At 31.3% G+C, this 18,937-nt stretch overlaps 2 protein-coding genes across 2 annotated transcripts; one reads left to right on the top strand and one right to left on the bottom strand.

Annotated features, from left to right (window-relative positions):
• Positions 1-4,749, bottom strand: LOC139493286 (perlucin-like). The gene is made up of 5 exons (XM_071281531.1): positions 4,635-4,749; positions 3,955-4,040; positions 2,990-3,071; positions 1,548-1,767; positions 1-75 (listed from the first exon to the last, which is right to left on the bottom strand). Exons 1-5 carry the CDS (start codon positions 4,687-4,689, stop codon positions 42-44), a joined length of 477 nt encoding a protein of 158 aa, XP_071137632.1. The 5' UTR covers positions 4,690-4,749; the 3' UTR covers positions 1-41.
• A 1,326-nt stretch (positions 4,750-6,075) lies between these two features.
• LOC139492098 (glucose dehydrogenase [FAD, quinone]-like) lies at positions 6,076-17,638 on the top strand. Its single transcript, XM_071280241.1, has 11 exons — positions 6,076-6,232; positions 7,406-7,566; positions 7,827-8,016; positions 8,462-8,590; positions 9,706-9,827; positions 11,446-11,613; positions 12,515-12,665; positions 13,318-13,481; positions 14,672-14,846; positions 16,278-16,503; positions 17,342-17,638. Exons 1-11 carry the CDS (start codon positions 6,112-6,114, stop codon positions 17,511-17,513), a joined length of 1,779 nt encoding a protein of 592 aa, XP_071136342.1. The 5' UTR covers positions 6,076-6,111; the 3' UTR covers positions 17,514-17,638.
• The last annotated feature ends 1,299 nt before the right edge of the window (positions 17,639-18,937 follow it).

Here is an 18,937-nt window from a genome sequence, read left to right as displayed (position 1 = left end):
TAATTCTTATATTTTATCTCAATCATTTAAAAATAAAATCCTCACTGTTCATTGCTCTTTGTTTTCTTTCTATTCCTGAAACAATTAAAAAATCAAATAAATATGTAATCAACATATGAAAAAGTCTCAATAATTTTTCCTTAACAAATGTCTGAAAGCTCTATTTGAGAAAGAGGTATTTTCAAATCTATTAATTGATATTTTAAACAGAAATAAAATTGGTTTGAAAATGTCAATCACGTAAAACATTACTTTTAAAACCAGAGGCTCTAAAGAGCCTGTGTCGCTCACCTTGGTCTATGTGCATATTAAAGATTGATGACAAAATTGTGTTTTTTGTGTTGGTGATGTGTTTGTAGATCTTACTTTATTGAACAATCTTGCTGCTTACAATTATCTTTATCTATAATGAAATTGGCCTAGAAGTGACGATGGAAAATATTTTGTAAAAATTTACAAAAATTTACAAAATTTATGAAAATTGTTAAAAATTTACTTTAAAGGACAATATAACTCCTTATTGGGTCAATTGACCATTTTGTTCAAGTTGTCTTATTTGTAGCTCTTACTTTGCTGTCCATTATTGCTTTAATAGTTTATCTCTATCTATAATAATATTCAAGATAATAACCAAAAGCTGCAAAATTTTCCTAAAATTACTAATTCAGGAGCAGCAACCCAACAACAAGTTGCCTGATTGGTCTGAAAATTTCAGGGCAGATAGATCTTGACCTAATGAACAATTGTGTTCACTGTAGATTTTCACTTAATGCTTTGGTTTCAGAGATATGAGCCAAAAACTGCATTTTACCTTATGTGTTATTGGACACATTTTTTAAACTTGATACTCAAATGGTGATTGTGGACAAGTTTGGTTAAACTTGTCTTAGTAGTTTCAGAGGAGAAGATTTTTGTAAAGATTACAAAAATTTACAATTTTTTTTTTAAAATTGACTATTAAGGGCAATAACTCCTTAAGGGGTCAACTGACCATTTTGGTCATCTTGACTTATTTGTAGATCTGAATTTGCTGAACATTATTGCAGTTTACTGTTTATCTCTATCTAAAAAATTAATCAAAATAATAACCAAAAAACGGCAAAATTTCCTTCAAATTACCACTTTAGGGGCAGCAGCCCAACAACGGGTTCTCCAATTCATCTGAAAATTTCAGGGCAGATAGCTCTTGACCTTGTCAACAATTTAACCGCATGTCAGATTTGCTTTAAATGCTTTGGTTTCAGAGATTTAGGCTAAAATCTACATTTACCCCTATGTTCTATTTTTAGCCATGGCGGCCATCTTGGTTGAATGACCGAATCATCGGACACATTTTTAAACAAGATACTCCAATGATGATTGTGGTCAAGTTTGGTTTGACGCAGTAGTTTCAGAGGAGAAGATTTTTGTAAAAGTTAATGACGACGGACGACGGACGCAAAGTGATAAGAAAAGCTCACTTGGCCCTTTGGGCCAGGTGAGCTAAAAATGAGTAATATCATAAGGACACAGAAAAGCTACACCGAAAACGTAAGGTAAGTACTTACCGCTGACAAATAAATTTGTAGTTATCTTTGCAGGAAATATCATGCCAATAATATCCTTGATCGGAAATCCAAATCAAACAATTCTGCACTGCCCCACCATTTGGTTGATGATAATATATAGACCAGTGATTATATGATATTGGCTCTAAATTCTCTATCCAAACCCATCTTCCCTCAGCAAACATATCTGTGCCGCCCAACCAAACTCTGTTAGGGTATACTGCGCATTAAGTAAATAAAAATATGTAGAAAAATCAGTCGGATATATTTCAAAAGAAATTTTGAAATAAACTGAACGGTTCAAATATAATTGTAAGTGTTTAACTCTTTGATAGTCGAAATTCAAAGTTGATCTAATATTAGAAAGACAACAATTACAATAAATCGGAGTATCAATAAACTAACAACACATGATGATACACCGGAATTGGCTTTTCAGAGAAAGAGTCATAGTTTTTCAAAATGTTGATTTGACAGATTTGAGCACTGAATCGCTGATTCTCAACTTAATTTAGGCACATTAAATATATAAGATCCATGATATTCCATACGTTATTTTCTTTACTAATTATTTAGTAAGTCATTTTTTTTGTAAATGATAAATCAATTTAATAATCGCACAAAAAGTAACAAATTACTTATCGATAAAAAATGTTTGCAGCCTAAATATGTTTATAACTATCATATACAAATCTTAAGTCTGTTGTTTGTTTTGAACAGTCGTTATACGATCTGACATGTATTAAATTTGTTGTTTGTTTGTTTTCTTAAGACTTTTATTACTTAAAAATCCGCAAACCGAAAACCGAAAAACTGCTGTTAGCTGTTACATGTAACAGGTTTTAGAACAAAAAAAAAATCTAAATTGTGTGGTATCTGGTTTAGTCAATAACTCTTTAACTTCGTTGTTGAAATCAGCATACGATAATGGTAAGAGGTAGATGGACACTTGCCTATCTAAAGTGAAATTTGTAACAATCGTCTCTAATATCAAAACATCAAACAGGCTATACTTAAACGCGAGAACGATAACCACTTTATGTCAATTGACGACTATCAACTATAGATGAGTATCGATATAACATGCTACTTGTATTTACTTAAAGTCATGAAGAAATGTAACCGAGACGAACGTAATATCTAGCAACAAAATACATGTTTATGGAAAAGGCGATTGATCTAGGTGAAGACATCCACTGACGGGGATATTTAGCTGGATTTCGGTTATGCACATTCAGAAATTCCGTTTTTTATTAGCTGGACATATTTAATATATGTACAAAAAGCATTGAATCGTTGATATTTGTCTTGAAGGACGCTTAAGGTTTTAATACCGAACATAGCAAATCTAACCAAATTTTGAAAATAAATCCCTGTACTTATCGCTGTTGGTTGTAATGACATACCATATTCCCTGTGTAAAAATAAAGAATAGAACTTACCGTTTGTCATTGACTTGATAAAATTCATTTCATCAGAATTGAATACAGTTGCAAGAAAGCCGCCAAGTGAATAACACACACTCTATAATAAGTAAAATATATACAAGTTTGGCATTGTCATTTTATGAATCCTTTTCATCTTATCTTTAGGGTTTACTTTGAATTACAAGATTTATCATGTCACTTTACTGTTATTAGATAAAATCTTCAAAAGCAGACAAGTGTAAGCAAAAGTTCTTTAAACTATTATGTCACAATATCCAATTATCGCTTAATACACGTGCACTGGATAAGCCAAAAATAATTTTAAAAAAACTGAACTTTCCTGCAAAAGAGAGGAAAGCGATACCAAAGGGACATTCAAACCAATATGTCGAAAACAAACAAAACAAATATGTCTGCTCTATGATCGGGTTGTTGTCGCTTTGACACATTCCTCATTTCCTTTCTCAATTATATAGACAATGGCATGGAAAAAAATAGACGAAAATACAAACAGAACACAAAACACGCCAAAGAAAACTAAAAAAAAAAAAAAAAAAAAAAACGAAGGTGAAATGTATATTGGTGCCAGGAAGGATAAGCGGACCCTGATCAACATGTGACATTGATCACATGATATACTAACTATAATAAAACAAGTGATATCAAGTACTTTGACAATATGTGGACCCTCATTATAAACGAGAACCGTGTGCTAGGCCATCGGTCATGTAAAATTTTGTAACCCTGATGATTGTCCCAAAACGAAGAGACTATTACCGTTATGAACAACACTAAATACAAAAATAAAAAAACGCACAACACTTATAAATGAAAAAAAAACCAACACGCACCTTTTTAAAACAATACATATGGCTGATCGCAAGTGTTCTAGAAGAGTAGGGAGTATTATTTTAATTTTAATTTACCAACAGTATTGCCAATATTGTTATCAACTGAGATATTATTGTATGATATTATACCTGAGCTTCCATCCATGTCATTTTTTGATGAACTAACATAAAGTCCTTGTTTCTATACTTCACCCACATGTGGTCATTATGGCCATCTGTAATAAAATATCTTTTTATAAATAGTGTTGAATTGATGGTTTAGATCTAAAATAGTTTGTAAGATGTTTGAAACTAAAAAAAAGTCACAAGTGTTAATTATAACACAATAAAACAATGGATACATTATTTATTTTAGTACGAAAATAACCCTACTATGTTTCAAGAAAGAAAAACAAACCCGAATCTTTGTATAATACTTAGTTTCATAACTGATTGCTTAGAATACGTTAACAGCAAAATAGAATAAGGAGAAATACAGTAAAACGTTTCAATATAATTATCCGTATGATATATATAAATTAAAAAAAAAATGGTCACATCTTTTGTTTTAATCATGTTGTCAATATTTTGACATTTCATAATGTTTCACAGTTTTAAAATGTCTTAAAAATGATTGTTTTCTCGTGCGACTGATTATAACTTGAATTCAAAAGAACCGTGGACCCAAAACAGTTTTTCAGGTATGCCTACTCTACAATGTATTCATTGATTTGTGATATTAATTGATAATAAACAATTTAACACAGATTTACAAAAATTGAATGTTATAATGCATTTAAAATAATGAAGTATTTCAAAGCTTATTTTACCTATGACAGAATTATCCAGTAACAAAACAGCTAATATCCAGAAAAAAACAACCATTGTAGGTAGAAACACGGACAGGTAGGTTAGAAAATATTAATAAAAATAACCCAATTTGTTCAATATGTTGTAGTGGTATCGATATCTTATAACATTAAATTGAAACATGATATCATTTAGACATCATTAGATAAATATTTATTAATGCTGACGAAGTAGTTTAATATTTAAAATTAATCCATTAGATTAAATGAAAAACATGTGAAGTTAATATTACCGTTTTCCACGTGCTATGTGGTTGAGCTTTCAGTTTTACTCTTTAAAAATAACTTTCCGTTGAATTTTCCTTGGGGCTCGGTACTTTTGTTATTCAACATTTTTCCTATTCCTGTCTTAAAGTTGAAATGAAAACACATTACCAGCTCAAGTATAGGATCAACATTGTGCAGCAGAAAATATCACACGTGTCCCTCTAAGCTTTTATTTATTTCAGTTATGTATTTAACATAGGGATAGTTTCTCTCATATGTATGATGACTATTTATCTGAATTGTTACACCTTTGGAACGACATTTTTATAAGAAAAATGATTTACTAAATAGAGACAGCGTTTGGACATAAAATGCCTCCTGTAACATTAAATATCTGAATGTTTTGATATACAAACTATGTTATCAACTCAAATGTACATGTAGTGGAAGCGAGAATATCGAGTTTGTGCATTTTGAGAGGCCAACAATAACTCTTCAAAACCAGAAGATTGTCGACACAATAAGTAACTATCTTATTCTATAAAATTTAAAATTATATCTTAAAAGACGCATTACTCAGAGAGGGACAAAAGATACCAGAGGGAGAGTCAGACTCATAGATTGAAAATAATCTGATAACGCCATGGCTAAAAATCAATAGACAAACATATAACAGTACAGAAGAGACACCATAAAAAACTAAAGACCAAGACTGCGTGAACCATTTATTATCTTTACGTCACAGACACATGCTTTAACAGATACTTATACACATTTCCATTTCTCCTTGTTTCTAATGTTGCATATCTATGTTTGGAACAATATAAAACTGATGCTCTTGCAATCTAAATTTGAAAAGCGAAATTGTTCGATATTTGACATATTTTTATTTCTATGTGTATTATTAATGTTAACCGTTAAAAAAATACTGAATAAGTGTATTTTTTTTGGACAAAACATTTTCTTTATAATCTTAAATATACTCATATATCTTCCTCTCTTTCGATTGCAAATAGGAAATTAATTTTGCAATTAGAGAGTCATATATACCCGTTACATAACACCCATAACTAGTGCTATTGACCTACAATAGACGAAGTTGTGATATATCACGATTAACATGTATACATTTAAAAATAAAAAAGGCATTCAACTGAAACATTTTCAGCACTCAATTAGTGTGTATTAATATGTGTGTTTACAAGAATTAGGACACTAACCGCAATTTACGATGCTTTTCAAAGTAATAGTTGTGTGTCTTGGTTTAATAGTGGCGGCATTATATAGACAGAGAACAGATCCGGATATTTTTCTCCACTTGAAATTAAATTCTTCATATGATTATATAATTGGTAAGAAATCAACTATTGTCAATACCGGTTGTTGTTTACACGTTACTTTGACTGATGTCGTGGGTGATGTAGTAGCTTGGTTTACAAACTTAAAACTAACAGTTTTTATTGATCATTGTGTATTCCGTGGTTTAGGACGCAAACGTAAGCTTTGTATAATTTTAACATTATACTTAAGCAAACTAATATGAGTTTTCATTATAGGTACATAGTATATGCAATTATTGCAATTGATCAGAGTAATTGATATTGCATGTATAAAGGTTCGATATCAGGGCGACGGGGAATACCCAGCATTCAGGTGTTCAAAACGCTTAAATAGAAGTTTCCTGAAAATCACATGAATTGATCTTTAAAATCAACTTGTCCTAGAAGGTTATGAATTGAACTGTAATACCATCTATCAATACATTAGTAACAGAATTTTTTTTTGTTATCAATAAACTAATATTTAACTTAATATAATTGCTATACAGCTACGTGTATATGAACATTTGCTGCCCAAAAAAAATGTCTATACATAACTTTGGCATTGTACAATAATGTATTTGTCTGACATTTAAAGACGTCATTCATTAGATTCATTGAATGTGCACTGGTTAATATTTTAGTCTTCAATATATGATATTTATATTATGACTTTCGAACAGCATTATACTACTGTTGCCTTTATTTAAAGTGACGGCTTTGAAATAGCTTAAAGGAACTGCATGTACTCTCAAATCAGTACTTTGTGTCTTAAGTCTATATGTGATAGGTGCATGTAGTCATTATCAACTAATTTTGATTTAACAATTGTTATGTCAAGGCATGTTTTATATTGTTTGAGGTATTGGTTTTGCTAATAATGGATGGCCGTACGGAAATTGCATATGATCATTGATTGCATAGTTTAAAACTGAAATAAGAAAATTTAACATAGATATCCACGTTGACAGTCGATCTCATATTTTGTTAGCTTCTAATCAACACTTGAGTCAAATTAACATTTAACCCGTTAGCTAACTATAGAATAACAAAGATTACGAGAAACATCATGTATTGATTCAAAGTCAGTTAACTAGATGGAGAAAACACCATAATTTATTTCATTACTTTCTTGTAAATGCATTTCTTATTGATATGAAACTTTTTATTTTCAGTCATTTATATTTTTACAAAATTGTTTCACAGTCGGAGCAGGTTCAGCTGGGTCAGTTATTGCCAACAGATTATCAGAAGATGAAAATGTTACAGTGCTATTGGTAGAAGCAGGAGGATCTGAATTCGAAAACGATTACATTCCTATGTTATTTATATTCACCTACGAAATGGCTTATATTGTTCTTCTCCAAGTACCATTTCAATATGTATTAGACAATACTCGGAATATATCTAGCGTTAATTTACTTTTATATGAGCCAATTTTATTAAGTAATTGAAAAAAAATCCCAAGAATGTACAATGTACTTGAAATAAATGTTTGAATAAACTTTTTGTATAAATAACCAGTTCGTATGTTTATGACATTGTCAGTACTTTTAAAACAGTCTTGACAGTCTACAAACTTCATATACATTTGCCCTATTATCTAAAGCTATTTTCAATTTTGTAGAAAGGTTACTGGCCACGTGGTCGGGTATTAGGTGGTTCGAGTAGCATAAATTATATGATTTACGTGAGAGGAAGTCGACATGACTATGATCAATGGGAAACAGAGGGAGCCACGGGATGGAGCTATGCAGATGTTCTTCCTTATTTCCTAAAGATTGAAGACATGAAAATTGCAGATCTTGTCAATTCAGGTAAACATCGGTTTCCTTTTGATTGATTTAATTTGGAATATTTTCATACAAAAAACCAGAATTATAAATACACATATGTTTAAAAAAAACCAGATATCTACGATAAGTAGGATGGCTTATTTACAATCAAGATACTTCGATTCATATTCATAGACGGAACTCAATGGAAGATACCATGATATATAATCATGAACGGAACATCATGGAAGATACTTCGAATAAGACCAGGAGGGTACTTGATTTGTTCTTAAAATTACCAATAGAACAAATGCGTATGCTGAACCAAAATAAGTTGGCAAAGAAAAACATAGTATAGAATTTTATATCTTTGAAATGTAGTATTTGATTATTTTGGTTCTTTATTCTATTGTATTCAAACAATCATTCTATGACGAAAAACTCATTTCTGTTTTAATATGTTAAACATCAATTAATCGTACTTCAGCATACCATTCTACAGGGGGATATCTACCACTATCTAAAACCCAAGCAACATCACTGTCAAATATTTATCAACGTGCAGTAGAGGAACTCGGCTATAACACAGTGGATGTTAACGGCGAGGACATGCTAGGTATCATATGCATATTAATATGAAGATACATATCCAATTCATCTACATCGCAATGTTCCTTTTATGCTCTTGCATTGTAAAGTACAAGGGGAAAATGTATGTAGATGTTTGCCATGCTACCACTTTACAGAAAAGAAAATCTTTATAGTTCGGTAAAGTCTAAAATTATTTCAACTGTTTTAAAATGTGATTACTAGCGTAACAAAATCACCTGGAAACATTTGGTCTCATGATTGACAACATGAAAAAATGTAAATGGTAAGGATAATTTCCACTGAATTTACACGCATTTCAAAAATGTTTTCCAATTTGTAACGCAGGATTCATTACCACAGTTGTGTGACCTTAGTAAAAGATTTTAACAGCAGTGTAGCAGATTTGAAAATTATATATTACTACTTACATGTAGATTTAAAACGTCGATTGTGATCGAATAATTTTCAGAATTTTTCTCTTATTCTGCAGTAAACATTTAGTGTTGTTCCTAATTTATAAATAAGTTTCAACAAATTTCCGATTTGAATACCGAAATTTAAATAAAACAGAAAGCGACCTTCACTGTTCCCTATGTGTTAAAACTTTCAAGTAAGCACTAATTTGTTTGTAAGAATAGGCGAACAGGCAAGATAAGGGACAACACATATTAATGATTCCAATACTGACTACTTTTATCTCGTTTTGAGTCAATGTTGATACAAATACAAACTCTTCTTTTAAAGGATATTCGCTTGATGCGTTTCCCTCAGTTTTAGATATAGGAAGATGTGGTGTGAGTGCCAATGAGACAACTCTCAATACAAATAACAATTTAAAAAGTAAACCATTATAGGTTAAAGTACGGCCTTCAACACGGAGCCTTGGCTCACACCGAACAACAAGCTATAAAGGGCCCCAAAATTACTAGTGTAAAACCATTCAAACGGGAAAACCAATGGTCTAATCTATATAAACAAAACGAGAAACGAGAAACACGTATATATTACATAAACAAACGACAACTACTGTACATCAGATTCCTGACTTAGGACAGGTGCAAACATTTGCAGCTTTTTGTCCATAGATTTACGAGTTTTGACCAGCGGTACGTATACTACTGTTGCCTTTATTTTTTAAAGGATATTCGCACATACAGTCAAACGTTTTAAAAGGTCAACGATGGGGCACAGCAACAGCATATTTAAGACCAGTAATTGGCCGACCAAATTTACATACAAGTACACAGTCTTACGTAACAAATGTAGGAGAAAACTTCGAAACAATGTATATAACAGCTCGTACCACTAAATCACATCTGTCTTTCCATCAACACTCTTTTAATCGAAATTTAATATAAAAAGATAGTTAAGAAAGATACTTAATTGCTGTTCATTATATTCATGAACCTGTCCTAAGGTGTGAGTCTGTAACACAGGGATTATAATTGGATGACGTCTGCCAAGACACATAGAACAAAAAAAAAACTAGCAAAAGACAAACAGAATACAGATCTAAGAGTACTCAACGTCACTGAAAGCTATTCAAAGCCAATTACTATGTTCCCCAAATTTAGATATCAGTTGATTCACATCCAACGGATTAAGTGTAAAGATAAAATGAAACGACTAAAGAAATTATGACATTTGGCAATACAAAATTATAAGTATCAACATGGTTTCGAACTGCAAGTGTCCATTACTGAATAGCAATACATTTTGAGCTATTATTGACGTGTTAATATCAGAAATTGATTTTATACCGATTATATTCAAAGATCTTAATTCGGTGTTACATTGGTAACATTTTAGAATTGCATATTCAAATGATCGTTAAATTTACATGGATCGTATCTTCTTTGATGAGCTTTGTTAACAACATCACCCTCCGATACCAAAGCTTTTTTGACAGAATTTAGTTCATATATATCGACATTATAAATGGTCTATTAATGGCAGGTTCAACAAATCATTTCTTAAAATTAAATAACAATCAAAGAGAAAAGAAAGATGATAACTTCTAAATATTGTTTGATCTGTTAATATATGTATGTATTTACCTCTTAAGAAGCAGGAGATAAAAACACAATAGGAAATTTGATGGAAAATGGCAGAATTATTGATAATAGATAAAGAAAGATGTGGTGTGAGTGCCAATGAGACAACTCTCCATCCAAATAACAATTTATAAAAGTAAACCATTATAGGTCAATGTACGGCCTTCAACACGGAGCCTTGGCTCACACCAAACAACAAGCTTTTAGGAGCCGCATAATTACTGGTGTAAAAACAGTCAACCGGGAAAACCAACGGTCTAATCTATATAAAAAAAACGGGAAACGAGAAACACGTATAAATAACATAAACAAACGACAACTACTGTACATCAGATTCCTGACTAAGGACAGGTGCAAACATTTGCAGCGGGATTAAACGTTTTAATGATCCCAAACCTACATCCTTTTTCTGGAACAATAGCATAACATCACAACATAGAAAAACACACGATAAAATATCAATTGGCAGGCTTAACTCAATCAAAAAACGTAAATTAACACACTATGAACGAATTAATTCTATGGACCGAAGACGAAAACCATTAATAGACGATATACACAAACACTAAGTGAAAACAATGACTTATATAATACATATTAAGTAGCTATTTGAAAATATTAAAAAGTTAACCATTTGAAGGAACCAACTCCCATTGGTAGAAAATGTGTCTATGTATTGTAAATGGTATACTCAGATTACTTTTTTCCACTTCTTCTCAAATAATAATTTAAAGATAACAGATTTTGGTTCAAATACTATCTATTTACAATTGTTATGATTAATATAAGATGAAACCAAGTAAAATTATATAACACTCATTTTCAGATATTGATAGAAAATAAAACTGCAGTCGGCATAGAAATGATAAAGAGCGGGCGTAAAATTATCGTTTCGGCCAATAAAGAAGTTGTTTTATCAGCGGGTGCTATAAACTCACCACAATTACTCATGCTATCTGGTATAGGACCAAAGGAACACTTGGAAGAACTCAAGGTGAATAACAAAAGTTACGGTAAAAACTATAAACGTATTTTGACGTTCCATGATGTCATACATCAGTGTTTTTGGAATGGCATCAGTAATTTAAATAAAAAGAACACAGCAAACTTGATGCTTTATCATATGAAAATATACAAGTTGTATAATTAAGATGCGTATGTTGTTTACATATGACTCAGCAGTGACACTCGAATTAAAACAGATGGAAGGTCAATTTTATTACGAAATTAAAAAGCACTGTATACCATAAACCTATTAATATTGGCTTTGAAATACAGGTATTGTTTGATTTTAATTTTCTGTTTTAACTTTTCAACATCATTTTGAATGAAAGAATTATCTCTCTCGTGCATAGCTCTATTCCTTGTCTGGAGTATGACCAAAGAGAAATTATTTGTCGAAATATGCATATGGTGCATCAAAATTCATATAATTAATGGTAATACTACAGTAAGGTCGAAACCCCTGCCCCTTACTAGTGAACTGTAAATCTAAATGACAGTGGTACTGGAGTGGAAAACCCAAGATGTTTTTACTTAATAAAAAGACATCCTTTTACATGGGGTTTTGTCCGTGCAGTACGTTTTTCTGATCATTTTCTTTACTATTACATATCAATTACACATGAATCATAACGTTATTCGTTTCAAGCTTAATCGCATGGAGAGAATATTTAATATATGTTTTATTTCTTTAATTAACCCCTTTTTGCACAATGATGACTTTCCCCCTGTCCTTACGCGGAAATCAAATATATAAACAACTCAAATTTGGTTCAAGATTATAATTCCATATTGCTTTCTATTGTATACTTTTAACGGTTTTTCAGAAGCTTGACTTTTCAAACTTGAAACACTTTCCCGGTATTTTTTTACATTTGGTCTTGTATTTACAGATAGGTGTTCATGCAGACTTACCGGTTGGTAAGAATTTAGAAGATCATATGTTCTTCTTTATGAAATATAAGACAACTGATGAAATGAGTGTTTCAATCAAGTCCACAAAGAGTTGGTGGAATATTCTAAAATATTATTTGACTGGTGAAGGTGAGTTAACATGTTTGACAGAAACATAAACATGTTTGCAATGAGAATGTGTAGATAGGTTTTTCCTGAAAATAGCTCTCATTCATCCTGTGCAATGGTTTTACTTTTCATTTCATTTTAATGGTATATGAAATCATTTGTATGATATGTTCCTTAAATGGGCATAAGCTACTACAAAACAAAACAAAGAATTACAACATGAATTATGCGGACTTCTATGCGACAGCCATTCAATTGAGAGGTTTAGACAGTTTTCAAACCAAGTTAAATCCACAATTGTACATACGTAATGTCTGTACCAAGTGAGGAATATGACAGCTGCTTTCCATTCATAGATGTGATTGAGCGTCGGATTTCGCTAAGTTTTAAGGCATCTCATAAATCTATTGTTTCATAAAGTAGCAAATATGTTAAAGATATAGACCATAGATAATTGATTAGTCAAAGCTAACACAAAATGACATCCAAAAACAATATATGTTCTTATAATAAAGGGTTAATGCAAATGAAATTTATAATGTATATAATTGATATTCGCTCGCCATTTTTCGATCGAGTGATGGAGAATTTTCGAAAATAATGTCTGTCACATGATAGTAAAATGTCAGCGTACAAATCATAACCATTCACTTTAAACATTTATTTTTATAAGGGATATTTTCTTTCGCTGGTAACGAAGGACTCTTGTTCGACAAAAGCACCAAAGGTAACCATTCTTTGCTTTATCCTGATTATCAACTACAGTTTTACAGTGGAACCTCTAAAGGAAACGACGTACCTACTGATACAGGATTAACATTTAATTTTAATGACTCGGTGAGTAATATGCCTGTATTTTTATGCAATATTATTGTAAATACTAACCCCCAAAATACCACAATTAAATACGCTATATGCAAGTTTTGTCAAAACTATATTTTTCAATATATCATTTGTCGTATGTAATCGAGTTGAGAGGATTATAAAACAGAAACACTGGATAGATCCACATATATAAAATTAGAATAAAAATTAGGAATGTGTCAAACAACCCGAGCAAATAATAGAAGATAGGCCGTAGTCCACCATTTGGTCTTCAACATAGCGAGAAAATTCCGCACCCGGAGTCGGGCTTCAGCTATTTCCTCAACAATACAAGAATTATTGTGATGAAAGGTTTGTTATAAATGAACATTGACAGAAATGAATTATAATTTGTTATACCCAATGTATATATAAAAATCATACTCATTTATGTAAGATTTCAATTCACTAAAAGACTAGTTACTTTCATTTAAATGTTTGATAACTTATTTTAACATGTATGTTTAAAATCAAGTTAGTTGTATTTTCTGTCTCTTAGTGTGTATTGTTATCTGTAAGAGATTTTCCCTTTACCTTTCGCAGTTTAAGTGACAACTTTACTTTGTTATATTTATATCATAAAATAAACTGACGAGGTCATGACAAAAAACAATAACGAACAAAAGACAAACAAAAGTATGCAAACACAACATGTAATATTGTGTTTGAATTCTCTGTTTTTATTTAAACATGTGTTTTTTCCAAATAAGAAATCGTGTTTGTGGTACCAATTGTTTCCTAGTGTCTTGGTAATCTGTGGTCTTCGAAATTTGCCCTTTGATTAAGTCTATTTCAGCTGATTTTTTACAGTATGGTTTGACCGTTGTTGTGTTGTGGACCTCTGTTTGACACCCACAAATATGTTTAACCAAGCCATATTATATTACGTCTGTGTTGTAAATTGATTAGTTGTTGTTGCCGTGATTTATTTGTTCGATAATTGTTTTTACATACACTAGTCAGTTCTTTTTCTTGTTTGAATTTTTTACACTTAGTAATGTTAGGGTTTTGGTTTGTTGAATGCCATACGGTAATTTATAATTGCAAACATCTACGTCATTCTGGTGTCTGGTGCATTTTTGTTATTATACTTGTTTTATAGTTGCCTCATTGGCAATCATTCCAATCTTCATATTTTCTACATTTATGACATATTTCAACAGGTATTGGGAGATGCAGCGCGTCGATCTGATGACAATGAAATAATCATTTTCCCCTTTGTATTGCACCCAAAAAGTATTGGAAGGATCAAACTTAAAAGTAAAGACCCTTTTGATCATCCATTAATTAATCCGAATTATCTGTCACAACAAGATGATGTAGATATTCTTATTGACGGTAAGAATTTGTGGACATGCGTGTCTATGTATTTGTGTTTTCAATAAAATGTTACTATAAACAACACACATATGTACTTGAAGTGAGGTTTACACTTTTTCATGCCTTATCTAGAACAAACATGATGGATGTCGCTTTGATTGTATGTCTTTCAAGAGTGCTAAGTGATATTGTGTCATAAATAAATACATTTTGTTCTGTCTTGTCCATCAAAATATTTGTATAGCCTTTTGTTTTGAATGGCACCAAAATGATAATACAATAATGATATCACATTTTACTTTGAATAAATAGCTGCATACATAAATTACTATCAACATGTATATATTATAGCTGATTACCACACATCTGTCAATAATTTAATTTTGGATGTAACGCGTCTTCTGATTGGCTGATGTCGTTTTGTTAATTATATCATAGACACAATTTTGTTATGTAACCATGACGTCATCAACGTTTTTCATGATTCACGCCGGTTTAAAATGGAATTTAGAATTAAATTATAAGAAATAACTATATTTTTTGTCAGTCTATTCGAAAAAAAACATAAAATATGTGGTGCACACTGTTAAATAAACCGCTATGCGCATTATTCAGTGTGTGCCCCACATTTTTTATGTTTCTTTGCATAGACAAACAAAATATGACAGTCATTCCTTAAATGATCAATTTAATGAGATTCATATATCTTTTTATATGATATATAACATTTTCTGTAATTCTTCGTCAATTTATCCCTTTCTGCACCCATTGTATAAAAAATTTAATCAACGTGTGGTTCGTTTGATCTCAGTACGTCATTGGTTAAAATCCGATTATGACGTCGAACTTTCTTGCTTTCCTCTGAATTTCCTATTGTGACGGCATTAAAAAAGGCGACCATGCCTGATGACGTCACACATAAAGAACACATCTTGTTTGCAGATCATTCGAAAAGAAGGAATAAGTTTGCCTGCATAATCATTAGAGAAACAGATTCCACCACCAAAAAGCATCGCGTTTTAATTTGAAAATTTAACTGTCTCGAGTGGATAAATATCGTATGTAGTGGTAGAATCTATATTTATAACATTTGTTTGAAACCAAATTATATGGTGAACGGTTAATAGCCATGTTCCTGGGCATCTTTTGCATAACTGTTATATCAATATATGTACTTATTTTGTTTTTGAAGAGATAAAAACAACGCATATAATGCCGGAAATTTTGTATGTGATGTTGCATATGTGAAAGATAAAGTTATGGTGTGATTTCCATGTGTTAATATGTTTGTATTATTGAAAATATTTTAATATCAATGGATACAATAATATGAATATGACAAAGCACCTAATTACTGAACTCTACTATTAAAGGAAAAATATATTTTCCCAGTAGAAATAAACATTCGCCTAAGAAATTATAATCAAACATCAATTATAATTTATATAGCTGTGCGAAAAGTCCAACAGATTGCCCAGACAAAACATTTCCAAGAAATGGGTGCAACTCTGAACAGACTTGACTATGAAGGTGTGTGTGCTGAGGAAAAGTTTGACACTGATGCCTACTGGGAATGCTTGATACGTCACTATGCAGTAACAGCATACCATCCAACGTCCACATGTCGCATCGGAAGCACCAATGATAAAAACTCAGTTGTTGATACAAAACTTAGGTATTGTCTGTTAATTGATATTTTAACATTCAAAACAGTGTTTTTAAACAAATGTTCGCTTTACGTTTTAAGTATATATAATTTTAGTAAGTGTTACATGTGTTATTTTCATGATAAATTTGTATTTATTAAGTACATTAATGTTTTCATTTCTGAATCGGCTAAACGTGACACGTGGTGTTTATTATGCGTATCATTCATAATTCAAAATATCCAATGACATATATTAAAGGCAGCAGTAGTATACCGCTGTTCAAAACTCATAAATCCATGGACAAAAAACAAAATCGGGGTAACTTCTTAATTTAGTGGAACATTTCAATAAAAAAAATCAATAAAACATGTCGTGTCTATTTATGCTGGTTTTGTATTGCAGGAATGAGTATTCTGAATGTTTCGTTATAAAGATAGTGTGTATGATTTCATCCATCTTTTTTTTTACAAAAATATGCCTGTCCAAAGTAAGGAGTATGAAAATTGTTATTCATTTATTTGATGTGTTTGGGCTTTTAATTCAAAATTTCCTCGGATTGCGGTCTATTTATTATTTTACCTTTTACTCTACCTTCTGGCCTAAGTTCTGTTTCTCTTCATTGCATACCGCTGTGCATGTTGCAATGTAAATAAGATCGGGGTTTGTTAACATTTGAATCACCCCTTAAAAGGCAAATACTACACATTGTTAGCAGGTTGATAATAACAAACACATTTTTCCTGCATCTTACAACGTGTTTTGCACCTCGTCGTTAGAGATAGTAGGGTTTAAGCAGAACAAAAATCTTTAAATAAGTAAAGTTTAGTCTGATAATCAAAACACTTTTTTAATTTTTTTTTCAAGAGTGAAAGGTATACGAAATTTACGAGTTGCAGACGCATCTATGATGAGACATGTGACGTCTGGTAATACAAATGCACCAACAATAATGATTGGTGAAAAGGCTGCTGATCTTATACGAGGCAGGGATACAGTCGTCAAATTTAGGAAGCAGATTAAACAGCTTAGACTATAGTTATATACTTTATTTTATAGATAACATGAACAATGTTAGTCATATTAATTATGATATGCATACAAACAAAAGAACGATGCCATTATTGACTGAAGAATGTCGGTGTTTGAATGATTCTAGTTTATGTAGTGAATGATGAATATAAGAATAAAATTGCAAAAAAGTTAAATCCTGTTTGAAGGACATTTTTCTCAACCAGGCTAAATTGAGGCCAGAAAAGGTGAAAAATGAAAACAAACCCATAAATATCCTGAGTCAAACCATTTGGCTGAATATTAACACTTAAAGATGCGGAAAGCCATTTATGTTTGATTATTATTGTAACATTAGTATATATTTATGCCCCATTTATTGGCATTATGTTTTTTGGTCTGTGCGTATGTTCGTCCCGCTTCAGTTTAAAGATTTTGGTCGAGGTAGTTTTTGATGAAGTAGAATTTTCATCCTATTTTCACGGTCCAATGAACATTTAAAATGATACTGCGATTGGAGCATCCGTTTACTGGGGACACATTAAAAGCTCTTTTGTTGAATATTATGGTCTTGTTAGTGCATTTCCAGGTATTTGGAAGAAAACAATTTCAGATCACGGTAGATTAAATATTATTGACAATGGTATTGTAGAAAAACAAACTCAAAAATTATAAAAAGAAACCATGTTAATATTCTTATCAATCAATTCTAGAAAATATTAAAGAGAATCCTTTAATATCATAACACAAATGGTCTGATGATTTATGTGTTAAGACTGATGATTGGGGAAAATCTACTTGATGGCATTTCATGCAACAAAAAACACTAAACTACAAAATGTTCAATTCAAGTTATTACATAGAATTACATACACAAACTCATTTCTTGATAAAGATGGTTTAACAGAAATACAGAAATGTGCACTTTTTGCACTGAAACCAAAAAAAGCTTATTGAATATTTTTAGAGAATGTATAACTCGATTTATTTCACTTGACTGGGCGGAGTTTTACCGATTCGCTCATAATAAACCAGTCTATCTATAGATAGGTGTTTTAGGATAAACTCATCAACTAAGGTATTAGTGTCCAGCAATTCTTTGGTAAATTCCTTTGATGACACTGATAGGTGATTAGAAATCAGTAATAATAATAACGGCAATCATCCTTATTACACACATCTTCAAATAGAATGTCCTTATGCAAATTAAAACGTAAGCTCCGCCCGCTCAGTTGAAATAACATTGGTAATATATACAGCAAAATATTTGGACAGCACATCAAGATATATTAATAAAATGTGGATTTAGCCTTAAACATATAGAGGCAACAGAGATGTCATTTTTGGTATTGGGGACATTTTTGACGCATATAATGAAGTACAACATACAATGTTGATTTGAAAATTTTATAGTGATAGCTGTAAAAATTCAGGAGAAAAACCATCTGTGAC

This window comes from Mytilus edulis, chromosome 10, assembly GCF_963676685.1.
Source record: "Mytilus edulis chromosome 10, xbMytEdul2.2, whole genome shotgun sequence".
NCBI lineage: Eukaryota > Metazoa > Mollusca > Bivalvia > Mytilida > Mytilidae > Mytilus > Mytilus edulis.
The sequence above is the reverse complement of the archived record's forward strand: the minus strand, read 5'-3'. Positions and strand labels throughout refer to the sequence as shown.

Coding starts and splice junctions, on each gene's coding strand:
- LOC139493286 (XM_071281531.1), bottom strand. CDS start 4,689: ATGGTTGTTTTTTTCTGGATATTAGCTGTTTTGTTACTGGATAATTCT. Junction 1,768..2,989: donor TATCAAGTCAATGACAAACG/GTAAGTTCTATT, acceptor CTTAATGCGCAG/TATACCCTAACAGAGTTTGG. Junction 76..1,547: donor TACAAATTTATTTGTCAGCG/GTAAGTACTTAC, acceptor TAATTGTTTCAG/GAATAGAAAGAAAACAAAGA.
- LOC139492098 (XM_071280241.1), top strand. CDS start 6,112: ATGCTTTTCAAAGTAATAGTTGTGTGTCTTGGTTTAATAGTGGCGGCA. Junction 12,666..13,317: donor ATATTATTTGACTGGTGAAG/GTGAGTTAACAT, acceptor TATTTTTATAAG/GGATATTTTCTTTCGCTGGT. Junction 14,847..16,277: donor TGTAGATATTCTTATTGACG/GTAAGAATTTGT, acceptor TAATTTATATAG/CTGTGCGAAAAGTCCAACAG.